At 33.2% G+C, this 17,571-nt stretch overlaps 1 protein-coding gene across 1 annotated transcript; it reads right to left on the bottom strand.

The window, feature by feature from the left end:
• Positions 1 to 15,472: 15,472 nt before the first annotated feature.
• On the bottom strand, positions 15,473 to 17,346 carry LOC133294402 (cationic peroxidase 1-like). Its single transcript, XM_061493051.1, has 4 exons — positions 17,167 to 17,346; positions 16,747 to 16,938; positions 16,016 to 16,181; positions 15,473 to 15,858 (listed from the first exon to the last, which is right to left on the bottom strand). The coding sequence occupies exons 1-4, from the start codon at positions 17,212 to 17,214 to the stop codon at positions 15,473 to 15,475; spliced, it is 792 nt and encodes a 263-aa protein (XP_061349035.1). The 5' UTR covers positions 17,215 to 17,346.
• Between the last annotated feature and the right edge of the window lie 225 nt (positions 17,347 to 17,571).

Here is a 17,571-nt window from a genome sequence, read left to right as displayed (position 1 = left end):
CTGTATGCACAACACAGCTACTGTTCTGCGAAATCTCAGAATATCAGGATATTCCTCGGGACCATATCCGGATATGCAATATCCGGATATCTCACTGTACATATCCGGATATGCAATATCTGGATATCCAGAATCCCATATCCGGATATCTAATATCCGGATGTCCAAATCCCATATCCAGATATCATATATCCGGATATTGTTCGGGCACATATCCGGATATTTCACGACAGAATGCAGAAACTGTATTTCGTGAAGATATCCTTCCAAGGTTGGGTTTTTACTGATTTTAAACACCTAAACATGCATTTCTAGGTGTGTTTGACCAACCCCAACATTAAGTTATCATCTTTTAACCTTTACATGCATCAAGGTTCCATTTTTAAGCTTAAAGACCCAAGATCAAAGGTGATAAAGCTTACCAAAGCTCAAACTTAGAAAAAGGTTGCTCTTGGAGCTCACACAACAGCTCCAAGGTTCTGACTTCAAGGGTGCACGGAAATGCCTTCACAAAGGTTGGTTCTTTCTCACCAAAGGTCACCACTTGGACCTCAAAATGCCATGACTATGGCTTTCAACACCCAAACCACCCAAAACCAGCACCCTCACCCACACACAGAGGACGGAAACTAAGAATACACCCTCAAACTTCCTCACCATGCATGTTTTTAAGTGTATACAAGCTCAAAGAGGGAAGAAATCAAGTGAAGGTGACAACTTGAGTTCAAAAATGGTGAAAGGAGGCAATGGAACAGTAAACCACCCTCAGCCCACCAAGTGCTTCACGTAGGAATTCTGGTATCTAGGGCAATGTGCCCTTAGTAAGTGTATTTATAGCCAAAACTCACTTAAGCACACAATATTAACTTTAATTGCTACGCTTAGCATTTAAATCCCAAACTTTGGATTATGAAACTAAAATATTTTCTAATATTTATCATATTTTTCTTATATTTTTCTGATTAACTTTTCGATACGCGCTTTTCAAAGCCAGTACCGGTTTCTAGCACCATTTGTCATTATTTGGACTTGAAACTTGTTTTACAAGTCCTACATATTATTCTAGTAATTATCATGCACTTAATTTAATTTTTCGGGATACTTTTTTGGTACGCATTTATACCGACTAGCAGAACCGGTATCTGCACTTTTCTTCCGAAAAGCGACTTTCAGCATTCTTAATCACTTACTATGATAATTAAGCCTCATAAATAATTATTAGGGTCAATTATGTAATCATTTCCTATTTTTGCATAATTAATTAATTTAATACCTTAATTAACGGTGCGAGTTCTTACACTTACGGTGCAAGATTCAAATATGAACACGAGCAAAAATTTGAAATAATTAAATTAAGGTAAAATGTGTGTTATTTTAAAGGATGTAAAGTTGTGTTATTTTAAGAGAAAGAAAGAGATAGATAAAGGAAGAGATAGTTGACAAAAAAAAGTGTAGATCCCACCTCTTTGTGAGAGTAAAAGGATATAAGTTGTGTTATTTAAAAGGATAAACACTTTTTTTTTGTGAACAGATAAACACTTTTCTCTTAAATTAATATCAATTGTGCATCTTGTACTAATAAAAATAAAACAAAGACTTATACTTTTGAGTTAGAAGCCTGCTTATAACAAAAAGGAAATTTCTACGGCCACTTTAAATAATATTGTCTATAATTATTTTTTTTAACTAAGAGTTTGTTTAGATCCTCTCTTTTTTTTTAAAAAAATACTATAAGCTACTTACAATCTAAAGCTAAAAAAAAGAGTTTAAAAAAATAAAAGTTGTATGCTAATAATATAAATTTTTTAGCTTAAAAACACATATTTTAAAAAAAATTATCTCTTTCTATCTTTATAACTCTTCATTTTAAGAAAAAAACATACAATTCAAGAAAAACAGATAAGAGCTTAAAAAAAAGCTCTTCTTAAGAGCTTTTACCTTTTACCTTTTTTTGTTTATTATAAAAAAGAGCTTTTCATTATAAGAGCTTCTCTCAAAATCTGTTTGACCTAACTTATGCTTATAAGTAGTTTCTAACTTAAAAAAGAGAATTATATATATATATATATATATATATATATATATATATATATATATATATATATATATATATGGAGAGAGATCATTTGACTCAAGAGTAAGACTTATAAGTCTTACTCTCCATCCTAACCGTTGATTTCCGTTCATCCAACGGTTATAATTTAGGAAGTTATATTAATTAATTAATTATTAATTATACTATTAATGACAACCGTTGATTTCCGTCCATCAACGGCTGGGATTTGGAGTAAGACTTAAAAGTCTTACTCTGGAGTCAAAAGAACCCTCCCCTATATATATATATATATATCTTAACTGTTGATTTTCGTTATTCAACGGTTATCATTTATTGAGAATTAATAATTAATTAATGAGTTTGATTTACGAAAATAATAACCGTTGATTAGCTGAAATCAACAGTTAAAATATGATTGTAAACAAAAATAGGTTGTAAGTATAACTTCTCTCTCTCTCTCTCTCTCTCTCTCTCTCTCTCTCTATATATATATATATATATATATATATATATATATATATTTGTGCTTTAAAGGATATAACTTTGTGTCATTTTAGATCCAAATCGTTAATTTCCGTCAAAACGATTATAATTTATTGCGAGTTACTAATTAATTAATAAGTTTGATCCAATAAATTATAACCGTTGATTGACGAAAATTAACAGTTAGGATCTAAAATAATACAAAGTTATATATTTTAAAAAGACAAATATTTTTTCATATATATATATATATAGGGCATTAGTTTTCTTATGCAACCGGTGACAAATATTATCTTATGTTGAGACAAAACAAAGTGGGACATCCATTTTTTTTTTATAAAAAAGAAAAAAGTTGGGTCTCAGTTTTCGATGTGAGAAGAGAAGGAGAGTAGGAGAGAACACTCTCATGCATTGTTGTTAAAATCTCGATTTATTACTATGATTTTACGATTTTTTTCATCAAAACGATTTTACTAATATTCCAAACGCTTTCACGTTTTTACGATTTTTTATGATTTTTTTACATTATAATTTTATGTTTTACGATTTTTTAATCCCCTTTCGATTTTACTTAAGATCTAGATTTTAATAACATTGCTCTCATGTAACATGAAAAATAATTTCCAATATATATATGTGTGTGTTTTAAGTTCTTAAATGAGATGCGACTTGTGGGCCCAATTAAACTCATAATTCACAATGTAAGAATCATATCAGTTTTATACAAATATAATTAGTGTTGTTTTATGTAAGTTTAAAGTTTAAATTGGGTTGGATACCGATATTTTATTAGGGTTAGGGGAGGTTTTCTAATTTCTTTGAGAATTTAAAAAAAAAAAATTATATATCACTTATCAATAAATCAGCCAGCAGAATTTAAACACGTGCTCTTTTAAGATATCAACTAAATCCTTAACCAAGTGTTAATGTTGTTTTTTTCTCATAGTATATAGTTGTCAGAACGTTTGGTGACAAGTAGCATACATTTAAGGAACACAATCATTGTTTACCAACAAAAAAAAAAAACAGGAACACAATCATTTTCCTAATTCCAGTTTGATCGAATAACTAATTGATTAATTACCGACATCACGATACTTTATAATTTCTTAAAAATCATCATCCAGCTGGAAGTAGGAACCAGCTATCTTCTTTGACTTTTTCAATGACTAGTTGGCCAAGGCAATATATAAATGCTAATTAACGGTACCGAAAATGACTGTGCATTCGGTATAAGGCGCTATTAAGATTTCTTAAGAAAGTACAAAGTTAAACGGATTACTCTTTCTAATTGAATGATTATATTGCTGTCTGATCGATGAGTTATGATTATCTAGATTTTATCGCTGTCTGAAATAGACTTCTTCATCTCGTTATTTTATTTTGATTTTGATTTTGATGTTGGACATATATTTGTTTTAAAGATGGATAGAAAAACTTAGACTCTAACTAAAAAAGTTGGTTTATACAAGTGATATATATTTGATTCCGCTTAAATAAAATTTTGAGAATGCAAAAAATCTTTTTTTAGGAGGGCTACCCTCACCATGATGTGAATGAGATATAGAAAGATAAATTAGATTTGCTTTATAAATAGTCAATTTTAGATTAAACTGTGAGTTATTACAATTTTTTTATGGGATAAATAAGAATCATGTTGGATGTATAAAACTGGTGTCATGCAACTACTTAAGACAAAATAAAGTCATTGAACAGTGTGCCTTTTCAACTTTTTTTATTATTATTAACTTGTCTTTTCTTTGTAGGAAAAAAAAGTATAGTCATGTTCAATGATAAATCTAAAGCCTTTTTTTTATTTGGTTCGGTCTTGCCTTATAATCAAAATATATATAAAAGTTTGAGTTGATGCGAAAGTTTATTTAAAAACTATATTACGTGAAAATTTAACGAAAAACTAATAAAATGAAATATTGTAGTTTTAAAAATATTTTTATTTTAATTATCTTTTAATTTAAGTATGCATAATTTTATTCTTAACCTTGATATATTTTCTAATTTATACCCTTTAAAATATTACATACAATGCAACAGGTAGTCGCTAAAATAAGAGATAGGAGGAGAAGTGTAAAATTCCACATTAATCTTGGAATTGATATTTGAATTGGTCATAGCTACATATGAGTCATAGCTACATATGAAAATGATATCTCCTTTGTTTCTTTTATGTGAAAAAATAGCTGGCAGAGACATACATTTTGTAACAGTGACGTTTTTTCTATTTTTATTTCTTAATCACCTATTTAGATAATTTTATTACAAGATGTTACTCGAATTTCTCAAATTTATGAAGAATACAATATTTTAGTTTGTTATAATTGGTATTGAAGTCAAATAAATACTGTGTAGTTAGTTTATTAGTAAATATTTTAAAAATAAGTTTACCGGCTAGTATATACCATGTTAAATAATATTTTGTTGTGTTCAATTCCTTGTAACTTTTTAATCTTCTTTCAATATGCAACTTACCTATAATTAATCAAGCTAAATATATAGATTAATAAAAATAAATTCACATCAAGTCAATTTATTATAATATTTTAAGAAATTTGATAGGTTATAGCAACTTATAGTTTTTCTAGTGAATAAAAAAAGTTATAAGTTTGAACTTTCATCATTCATGTTATGTATCAAACAAATTGAAAAACAAATATATTCCCGTACTGGGCTCAGCTCATACCAATTAGCTAGTCAGTAGTCACCAAGATTGGGCCGTAAAAACCCATCACAACTTAATTGTAATGCCCACTTCTAAAATTACCTAAATCATTTTTGTCACAACAAGAATGAAAAAAAAGTACATAAATATGGATTCGAATTAAGTAATAATTAAAATATCTTTAGAGTTAATATAATCTACGAAATAAACTGGGATTATACAATGGGATAAGGAAGTTAAAATTCCTTTTCTGGTCAGATCATGTAATTTCCAATAAAAGGAAAAAATAACACGATTAAAATGAGGCAAAAATGTTTTGTAGGATTTTACATATATAGTACCACGGGTGTCTACCAAACCGAAATATTTAAGATACTACCGACCTCCGTACCGAGTGTAACGGTTTAATAGAAATGCCCCATCTTCTATGATATATGTATGGAATAGGAAGAAAAAAAAGAAAAAAAATCCAAATGTAATTTTTTAAATGAAAGTCGTATATACCATCGCTGTACAGAAAGTGTTCTCGTACCAAACACATGTTAACAGACAACAATATTTATTTATACTTAAATTTATTTTTGTATTATTCGTTAAATTTTGCTTATATTTAATAACGATAATTTATCATAACATGATAAATTACTTACCAACAAATATTTGATAATTCAAATTTAGATAATATAGTTATATGTTCTTATTGAAAGTTATATGATAATTATTTAGTCTATGGATAAGATAAAAATTGCTAATCATAAATTAGTTTTGAATGAAGATTTTATCATCTATTTTGTATCCTTAACAGATCTATTTATTACTAGAAATTATTATAAGTACCGCGTAGACTTTTATTTGAATCAATTTCATTTTGTGGTAACAAAATTATATCATACAAGATTGTATTACTTTTCTCTTTTAATTAATCTAATTGGTTTATTTTTTTCTTATGAATTATATGTTCATATAATATTGCTGATTTATAATCTTTCTTCAATTTTAAGGAGGAAAAAAATTTATGGTAAATATGCAGACGAATAATCCGATCACAACACCTAACATGATTGCTAATGTAATATTTGCAATTGCAATAACTTCAATCTATATAAAAGGGAAAGAGGAAATTGAAGTAATAATTAATCAGAGCATGCTCATTGGTGGCATTAAAACTAATCTTATGTCTAAACAGTCTAGATTAACGTAAAAGTAGGGGTGTGCATGGAGAGATTCATAACCGGTTTTAACAAAAATCGAACCGAATCGGTTTTAAACGGTTTGGTTTTCGAACCGAACCGATTTCTTCTTTTAAAATTGATTTTTAATTTTCTAAATCGGTTTGAAACCTGTTCCAAAATTGGTATATGGTTTATAACCGGTTTTAATTCAAAACCGGTTTCAAACCGGTTTTAATTCAAAACCGATTTTAAATCTGAATCGGTTTTAAATCAGAACCGGTTATCAAGTTCAAAACCGATTTTTTAACAAATTCAAAATCGGTTTTTGATGAATTGTGCTAATTTTATAAGTAGTCGTTTGTTTCTCCCGGTTATAGTAGTTGACCAATTATTTCTTACAAGAATCTTCATTGTTTTGGAACTCTCCGGACAAAATGATTCTTATAGAAATTGTTTCACGTTGTTTTGAGAGTGATTGGTAGAAGAACATTTGAATTATTTTAAAATTATAAAATAAAATTTCTCTTCGTTCTCTCAAGATTTATGTTACTAAGAGTTTAATTTGAACCAATAGAGGAAGGTATGGGTAGGGGTGTTCAAAATGTCCAAAAGAACTAAACCAATCCATAACAAAACTGCTCCACATTTTAAAAATCGGTTATTTTTAAAAATCGGTCTCATATAAAACTGTATTTTATTTTTTATAAGCTGCTTATTTACCAAACCATAAAAATAATTGGCTATTGTAAGAACTCGCATCGTTAATTTAGGAACTTAATTAATTAATTATGATAAATTAAAAAATAACTCCATAATTGACCCTAATAATTATGAGAAGGCTTAAATAATTATGGTAAGTGATTAATAATGTGGAAAGTTGCTTTTCTGACGAAAAATGCAGATACCGGTTCTGCTCCACAGTATAAATACGTACCGATGAAGTATTCCAAAAAATTATAATAAGTGTGGGAATATTCCTAGAATAATATGTAGGACTAATATGACAAGTTTCAAGTCAAAATAATGAGAACTGGTTCCAGAACTGATACTGGCTAAGTAAAAGCGTGTACCAGAATGGTGCTGCGAAAATAAAGTAAAAATATGAAAAATCTTATAAAAATGAGGAGGTTCATAATCCTAAGTTTGGGATTAAAATGCTAAGTGTAGCTATTAGTACTAATACAGTGCGATTAAAACTTAAGTGGCCTATATAAGGCCTTGGCACAGATTTCTAGGTCAGAAATCTCACACTCTACGTGCCTCTCTTCTGAACCTTGAGCCTCTCATTCTTGCCACCCTCTCCTCCCTCCATAGAAACCTCCAAGAGAGCATTTTTCTTCTTGTTCTTCCACCAAAATACCTTGTATAGGTGAGAGCAAGCCTTAGGTGCATGTGAGGCTACTCCATTTCTGAGTTTTAGCTCTGAGTGTGAGGTGTGGGAGCTGACCTTGGGGTTTGAGTTGTGAGAGCCTTTGTAATGGCATTTTGGGCTCCAAGGAGTGATCTTTGGTGAGAAAGAACCAACCTTTGATCACCATTTTCGTGGCTTGGCAAAGTCAGATTGTTGAGGCTTCTTAGAGAGCTCCAAGAGCACCTCTAACTTCTATTTTGAAGCCTTGGGTATGTTCCTCACCTTGATCATGAGTTTTCTTTGTTGAAAGGTTGAGTCTTGGCATGTTAATGAGTTAAATAAGTAACTGTAAGAACCCGCACCGTTAATTAAGGAAGTTAATTAATTAATTATGTGAAATTAGGAAATAATTCCGTAATTGACCCTAATAATTATTATGAGGCTTAAATAAATATATAAGGTGGTTGATAATGCTAAAAGTCGTTTTTCGGATGAAAAACGCGGATACCGGTTCTGCTAATCGGTATAAATGCGTACCAAAAAAGTATCCCGGAAAATTATAATAAGTGCATGATAATTCCTAGAATAATATATAGGACTTGTAAAACGAATTTCAAGTTAAAATAATGAGAACCGGTGCCAGAAACTGATACTGGCTATGAAAAGCGCGTACCGGAGAGGTGCTGCGAAAAATATAAGAAAAATATGATAATTCTTGTAAAATTGAGTAGGTTAAGAATCCTGAGTTTGGGACTAAAATGCTAAGTGTAGCAATTAATGTTAATATTGTGTGTTTAATGACTTAAGTGACCTATATATACTCTTGTGATGGCTCAAAACTCTAGGCACATCAGTTTTCTACGTGAGACACTTGGAGGCTGAGTGGTTATCACTGTTCCATTGCTCTTCCTTCATCATTTGTGACCAAACCACCATTTTCTCTTGATTTTCCTTCTCTTTAACCTTGCAAACACTTGGGTGTGTGATGGGTGAGGGTAAAGGAAGCATCTTCTGAGTGTGGGTGTACTGTGTTGGTGGTTTAGAGGCTGTGTTCTTTGCTCTTGTGGAGTGTGGCCTTGTATATGGTGTTTTGAAGCTCCAAGGAGCTTTCTTGTTGAGTTTAAGAGCCACCTTCATGCCCATTTTTCGTGGTCTTGGGTTGCTGCACTGTAAGAGGACTTAGAAACCATCAAGACACCTTCCTTGCTGCTGTCTTGAGCTTGTGGTATGATCACCACCCTTAAACTTGAGTTTTTATGCTTAAAAATGGAACCTTGATGCATGTAACAAGATAAGATGAAAACCTAACGTTGGGTAATGCTTAACACACTTAGAAATGCTTGTGTAAGCCTCTGTAATCGGTAAAAGTTGGACCTTTGGACTGGATTTTCGCGAAATACAGATTCTGGGTTCTGTCGCGAAATATCCGGATATTTGGTTGTGAATATCCGGATATGGGGTTCTGGATATTCAGATATTGATATCCGGATATGGCCAGTGAGATATCCGGATATTCCCCCGACATATATCCGGATATTCTGGGATTTCAAAGAACTGTAGCTGCACTATTCATGCAGTGGGCTATTGGGGGTTTGTGGACCCTAGATTGTTGAAGTTGAACTTCTGTTTTAATTGAACTATGTCAGAATCAAGTGATTAAGGGCTTACGACTTTGTATGAAGCCTTAAGACGTAAAACGTGAAAGAAAAGACGTTTTCTTTTTTTGAATGCTTGTATAGTATGATTATTGATATATTATTGGTCCATAACAGATTGTGATACTGCTGTGTTTGGATTTTGAGATTGTGTGGACTCTTGGCTGGGATAGCTAGCTTGTAAGATAAGTTTTTGTGTCCTCGGTTTAGCCATGTTGTGGTTCCACCATGTCCCATGGGGGTATGGTTATATGCATGCTGTGTTACATGCTTTTGATGTTTTGGAAATGCTATTGAGCTGTTTTATGCTAGTGCCTTTATGATATGCATGTGGTGTTCCACCTATACGGTAAGCCTGAGTATGGTACATACAATATGGTGAGGCTGTGGGTGAGGTGAAAGCGGTGTTCCTTGTACTATCTGTAGGTAATAGACGTATTCCTGCATTTCTCTGGCTAGTATAATAGTTTAAACACACATGGCATGAATATCTGTTGCACTGCATAGTTTTGGGAACTTATATTGATTTACCGCTTTTAGAACTTATATTGCACATGTAAGTGAGCTTGGGGTGAAAGATCCTTGAGGACCCCTTGTCTTACTGAGATTTCTGGTTTAGAGATCTCACCCCACATTTGGGGAATGCTTATTTCAGGTTCAGGTAATGCGGGGGTTGAGACCTCTAGTGGCAGGAGGCCAGAGCTTAGCTGATAGATGTTACATGTTTATGCTGATATGCTGTTATGATTGGATGTTGGTTCCTATTTACTGTCTTATGCTTTTAGCTTCAGTTTATGGATTTCTCTGTGGAGACTTTGTTGGTTATGTTGTTGATTTGGTGAGCATGAGGATTGTCCACGCCACATAGACTTGATTATGTATTGTTTTATTTAGAGTTGTAATAATGTATCAGGATTATTGTCCGGACTACGTGTAGTGGATCCGTGACATAGATACTCACTTTATCTATATTATGAGGTATTCAGTTAGATGTGTAATTGCAATTTACATACAGGCGATATTTTATGAAAATGATTAAATAATCAACTCGACTAAGTATAATGACATCATAATTGAAAAGAAAAAGATATTCTGCATTTTTAATTAAGCACAGCTTAATACGATGATATGTTAACCAACCGGGTATACACGGGGTGTTACAGTAACCAACCTGAACATGAACCTAAAAGTGAATAAAAATGCATGCTTGGACGTCCTAATGGGTTAAAAGTTGAACCTTGGGAGTGATATATCTCGAAATGCAGAAACCGCATTCTGTCGCGAAATATCCGGATATGGAGTTGTAAATATCCGGATATTGATATCCGAATATGGGACTTGTGATATCCGAATATGTTCCCGACAAATATTCGGATATTCTGGGAATTTCGAGACAGTAGCTGTACTGTTTATACAGAATGGCATTTTGGGTTTGTGGACCCATGATTGGTTAATATGGACCTCTGTAATAATTAATCTAAGTCAGAATCAAAGTGATTAAGGGTTTATGGCTTTGTGAGAAGCCTAAAGACATGAAATGTAAAAGGAAAGTGTTGTCTTTATGTCATATACTTGTGGAGTATGATTGTTGATATGATTGCTGGTCTAAAACATATTGTGATTCTGCTGTTTGTGGACTTTGAGCTTGGTGGGACTCTTATTTGGATAGTTAGTGTAAGAGGTAAGCTTTCGTGTCCTCGGTTTAGCCATTGTTGGTTCCACCATACACCATGGGGGGATTGTTCTATGCATGATGTGTTTTCATGTTTTGATGATTGAAATGCTTTGAGCTGTTAAGTGCAAGGGCCTTATAATATGCATGTGTTGTTCCATCTAGACGGTAAGCCTGAGTATGTGGCGTCATACAATACGGTAATTCTGTGGGTGGGTGCGAGTGGCGTCTTGCACTGGTGTAGGTAATAGACGTATGTAAATCCTGCATTTCTCTTGCCAGTAGAATAGTTGACACACATGACATGATTATCTGTTGCATTGCACTGATTTTGGAACTTATATTGTATATTGCTTTTAGAACTTATATTGCACACGTAAGTGAGCTTGGGATTGAGAAATCCTTGAGGACCCCTTGCCTTACTGAGATTTCTGTTTAGAGATCTCACCCCACGTTTGGGGCACATATTTCAGGTTCAGGTAACTCGGGGGTTGAGACCTCGGGCGACAGGAGGCCGGAGCTGAGTTAGGCATTGCTGCTTATTCTGTTATGATTGGATGCTGACATGCGTTATGTTATTATTATGATTTTGGTTGAGACTTTGATGAGCTTGTTGCCTTATTTGGTTAGCATGGAGGTTGTCCATGCCACATTGTTCGACTATGTCTCGTTTCAGTATTGCGTTGTATAAGTGTATCAGGATTATGGTCCGGACTTCTTGTTGTAGTTCCGTGACTTAGATACTCACGTATTTATAATACGAGGTTATTCAGTGTAGATAGCTGTTTATTTGCAATTACATACAGGCAATGTTTTAAAAGTATTAGTAATCAACTTGGTAATGGATAATGACGTCATAATTGAAAAGAAAAAGATTTTCCGCATTTTTAATTAAGCGTGGCTTAATACGATGACATGATAACAAACCGGGTATACACGGGGTGTTACATTTTATGGTATCACCAAACTGCTCTATAATTAAAGAACAAATAAGTAAATCTATTGTGAGTTGTCCTTTTAACGGCACTCTCAGAGACGTTAAGCCAATTAATTAATTTTGTTACCCTTTTCGTTATGATTTTTTAACTTCATCTTTGTCAGTTCAAAGCTTTCGCCTTGTCAAGTTATGAGTTTGCCTGGAGGCTTGTATGTGGTTTTTTTTTTGGGGGAAAAAGTTGTTACGTTACATAAGAAGTGCTCTCTTAGGATGTGACCTTTCGATTTATGTGTAGTTTTTTTTAAAAATAACTGTTTTCTACTTGAGCTGCTTAATGTAGCACCCCGTATATATCCGGTAATGTTATCATAATATTGTATTAAGCTGCGCTTAATTAAAATGCGGAATTACTTTTTCTTTTCAATTATGATGCCATTAACATTACCAACTTGTTTAATAATCAATTAAGAAAACATCGCCGGTATGTAATTGCAATAAAACAGCTAACTGGAATACCTCATAACATAGATAATATAAGTGTGGCTCTAGTCGTGGAACTACAATAATGTAGGCCGGACCATCTAACAGTTTATACAACTCCAATCTAAAATGTACTAACAGAGAGTGTCATGGGCAATCCCCATGCTCACTCAAATAAGGCAACATGCCTAACATCAGTCTCAACAACAACATAATAATAAAAGGCATAAAACATAATCAGCATCTGAATGCAGTCATGCTAACACAAAGCAGTAAAACATAATCAGCTAAGCTTCGGCCTCCTGCCGCCTGAGGCATCGGTACTCATAATACCTGATCCTGAGATAAGCATTCCCCAAACGTGGGGTAAGATCTCTAATCTAGAAATCTCAGTAAGTCAGTGAGTCCTCAAGGATCTTCCACCCCAAGCTCACTTACATGTGCAATATAAGTTCAAAAGCAGTTTATCATTTATCATTTCTAAAACAATGCAATGCAGCAGATAATCATGCCATGTGTGTCAATACTAATCTACTGGCCAGAGACAGTGCAGGTATACGTCTATCACCTACACACCGTGCAAGTACCACTTGCATTCACCCCGGTACACTGTCTTGTATGGCGCTACATACTCAGGCTTCCTGTCAAGATGAAACAACACATGCATATTAAAAGCCATTACATGTAAAGTTCAATCAACATATCAAATATCCAAAAGCATGTACACAACATGCATAAACCATACCCCCATGGGACATGGTGGAACCACAACATGGCTAAACCGAGGACACGAAAGCTTACCTTGCAAGCTAACTCCAAAAGCCAAGAGTCCACAGCTCAAAGTCCAAACACGGCAGATTCACAATCTGTTATGGACCAATACTATATCAATAATAATGCAACACAAGCATATAACTTAAAGACAACGCCTTTCCTTACGTTTTATCTCTTAAGGCTTTTCACCAAACCATAAGCCCTTCATCACTTGATTCTGACTTAGTTTAATTAAAACAGAAGTTCAACTTCATCAATTTAGGGTCCACAAAGCCCCAATAGCCTACTGTCCTCACAGCACAGCTACTGTTTTACGGAATCCCAGAATATCCGGATATTCCTCGGAACCATATCCGGATATCTTACTGGACATATCCGGATATGCAATATCTGGATATCCAGAATCCCATATCCGGATATCTATTATCCGGATACTCAAAACCCATATCCGGATATCACATATCCAGATATTCATCGGGCACATATCCAGATATTTCACGACAGAATGCAGAAAATGCATTTCGTGAAGATATCCATCCAAGGTTGGGTTTTTACCGATTTTAAATGCCTAAACATACATTTCTAGGTGTGTTTGACATTACCCAACGTTAAGTTATCATCTTTTAACCTTTACATGCATCAAGGTTCCATTTTTACACACTTAAACTCAAGTTCAAGGTTGAAGATCATACCACAAGCTTAAACTCAGCAAGAATGACCCAAAGAGCTCACCAACAACCCTTCCAAGTACTGTTTCTACAGGTACACGAAAATGGACCAACAAGATGAGTCCTTTCCTCACCAAGGAAGCTACTTGGAGCTCTAAACCACTAAGAACAAGATGAATCTCCTCCAAACTCTCCAACTCAGAACCAGAACCTCACAATAAACTCAGAAAGGTGACTCTTTTCTGCTCACAAGACTCACACTCAAGTATTTCCCATTCACCCAAGGTGTTTTGGTGAAGAAACTAGAGGAAAAGGTGACAACTTGGTTGAGTTTCCAAGGAAACAAGGCAAGGCGTGAAGGAGGCTGGTCAGCAGCTCCAAGGCACCAACTTTCACGTTCAAATGGCTGAGTATCAGCCTAGGTTAGTGTGCAAAAGTTGTATTTATAGTCCACTTAAAGGAAAACACACAGTATTAACTTTAATTGCTACGCTTAGCATTTTAATCCCAAACTTTGGATTCTTAACCTACTCAATTTTACAAGAATTATCATATTTTTCTTATAATTTTCTGAGCACTTTTTCGGTACGTGCTTTTCCAAGCCAGTACCGGTTTCTAGCACCAGTTCTCATTATCTGGACTTGAAACTCGTTTTAAAAGTCCTACATATTATTCTAGTAATTATCATGCACTTACATTAATTTTCCGGGATACTTTTTCGGTACGCATTTATACCGACTAGCAGAACCGGTATCTGCACTTTTCTTCCGAAAAGCGACTTTCAGAATTATTAATCACTTACTATAATTATTAAAACCTCATAATAATTATTAGGGTCAATTATGGAATCATTTCCTATTTTCTCATAATTTATTAATTAAATTCCTTAATTAACGGTGCGGGTTCTTACATTTAACTTTTTATGCTAGTTTATTGTTTGGAAGTTTGAGTCAATTGACAAATATAATAGGCATGATAAAATATAATACTTACTTGTTTTTTAATTGTAGAGCAGTTTGGTTATGGATAACCAATTATTTTTATGATTTGGTAAATAACCAGTTTATAAAATAAATTGCAGTTTCATATGAAATCGATTTTTAAAAATAACCGATTTTTAAAATGGTTATGAATCGGTTTGGTTCTTTTGGATATTTTGAATACCACTACGTAAAAGTCTGAAGAAATATATATATATATATATATATATATATATATATATATATATATATATATATATATAAACTAAATTTACCGTAAATCTCAATGACCAAATATTGAACACTGAAAGTCTGAAACTGTAAGGTAAGGTAAGGTATGTATCCCATATATATAAAGTATTTCACAATTTTCAAATCAAATACACGAATTAAAAAAAAAATGCCACAGCATACAAGGGACATCATGATCATACAATTATTGTAATATTTCCTCAAACTACATGCAATTAAACGTAGAAACTTCACAACAAAAACCAAAAATTTAAATGACTTTTTATTTTCCTAGACATAATGCATGATTTCAATATTTGGAATAGCCATTTTAACTCAATTCAATCTGTTACATATTTTTCTGATCTGACCCTGTGTGCCAGTTAGTGGGCTAAGGTTGCCCATCTTGATCATCGCATTACCAAAATCTAGACTGAAGAGAAATGGATTGGTGGCATACTCCAAAACTTTTTGATTTGTGGAACCACCGTTGAAGAGTTGTTGGTCGGAGTGAAGAATACCCTTTTTGTTAACCAAATTCGTGTAGTAAGCACTGTCAAAAAAGTTCGGAGTGGTAGTGTCTATAGGAGATAAGTTGTCATCACCACCTTTGAGGGGACAATTTTCTTGCAATGATTTTGCAAACATGGGATCTATATTGCTTTCGTTATAAATCCTTGTTCGGAAGGTCGAACATCTGGTTTTGCCTATTGTATGAGAACCTGAAAAATAGTTTTAAATAACTTGTTATTGAATATGTAACAAGTAGATGTCTATGATTGCAAATATTTTTATGTAACAAAATCCTTCTAATGCATTGTGCATAGTAACGTGTAAAACTAGTTAAAGTAGCAATAATGGGTGTATATATATATATACCTGATAAAGCAACCATTTCATCCACTGTGAAACCCTTCTTTTGGAAAGCAGCGATAAGGCCATTAAGATCCAGAGAGGGTGGGGGTAAATCTGAGTTAGCATCACTTAAGCTTGCAGTTGTTGAGTCTCTTCTGCCCAAGCCAACTTCCCAACCAATTCCACCAAGCTGAGAATTATTTCTCATCCATCAGTCACATCACATACATACGGATAAATTTTCGGTGAGTACATAATTAATACACATAATAAATTAGAAAAATATAAATTTATTTAGTTACATTTAGACCATTTCTTTGATGACAATTTTTTTTTTTTTTTTTTGGTAAGCTCTTTGATGACAATTTACTATTAGGAGAGTACAATTAATTTTTTTTATATAGATATTAACTAGTATCCGAAAATCTTAATGAATCGGACCAATCTAATTTTGGGTTTGAATATCTTCATTTTCCCAAACATGAAAACTCTTAGGAATCAAACTTTTTATCTTTTGAGCAAGTCAATTTACAATATCTAACTGGATTGTCACTACACCAACAACTCTAGGGTAGTCTATGTAATTTTAATTTGTCAATTAAAATTATTATATAAAAGCTCAATCACAATTTATCATGTTTACATAATGAAACTTTATTTATTTGGTGCAACTTTCTACAGGACCACTGAAATTTATCCCATGCATAGGAATATCTTAAATTGGTTGATTTGTTTATTTCACAATGAATACTTACAGCAACAACAGAATCCCTTGCAGCAACAGCTACGATGTCGGCGCAAGAGACAACACCAGGGCACAAGCTCTCTACTTGAGCTTTAATGTTCTCTATCACATCGAAACCCCTTAGAGAATTAACGTTTGGAAAGGCACTTTGTTCTCCCGTGAATGTTGCTGTGTCCTTTAACAATACTGATGCATCACATCCCTTCAAAATGCAGAGCAAGAATAATAACACGTTTTAGTTAGTCAAGTTTGGCTCTTTTCTTTCACGTTTCGTCTAGTTAGTGAGTAATAAATATACACACGTCGCGCAATAAGAATTTATGAAACAGATGAAAAAAAATTAACTCGTGCCATGCAGTAAATGCATAATGTATAGGAAAGTGTTTAAAAAGTAATGCATAAAATTGTAAGCAGATGAAGACTTAATTACTTGGACAAAGCAATCATGGAAATGAAGACGGAGCAATGATGCACCCATGCGAGGCTCTTTGAACACAGCAGCGGTTACTAATTCCTTAATGGTTATAAGGGCGAAGGGACACTGTATATTATAAAAAAATGGACTTAATTTATTATTAGGATTAGGTGAATATGAAGCTGAAGCTATAGCAATAAGACACAAGAACAAACAGATTCTGAGCTTGAATTCAGTCATGTTGATTTGCAGGAATTCTCAATAGGGGAGAGAAGGTGGGTTTATGATTTGTGTTTGGTTAAGGTTAAGGGTCTCATGAAATGTGTCACCTATATATACACGATGCATGCTTTGCATTATTATTATTTTTTATTTTAAGAAACCGTGTTTGAATGCAGGCAGCAATATATGAAGGTTGTG

This window comes from Gastrolobium bilobum, unplaced genomic scaffold, assembly GCF_033153095.1.
Source record: "Gastrolobium bilobum isolate Gb01-03AN ecotype WA unplaced genomic scaffold, APGP_CSIRO_Gbil_v1 utg30794, whole genome shotgun sequence".
Lineage (NCBI taxonomy): Eukaryota > Viridiplantae > Streptophyta > Magnoliopsida > Fabales > Fabaceae > Gastrolobium > Gastrolobium bilobum.
The sequence above is the reverse complement of the archived record's forward strand: the minus strand, read 5'-3'. Positions and strand labels throughout refer to the sequence as shown.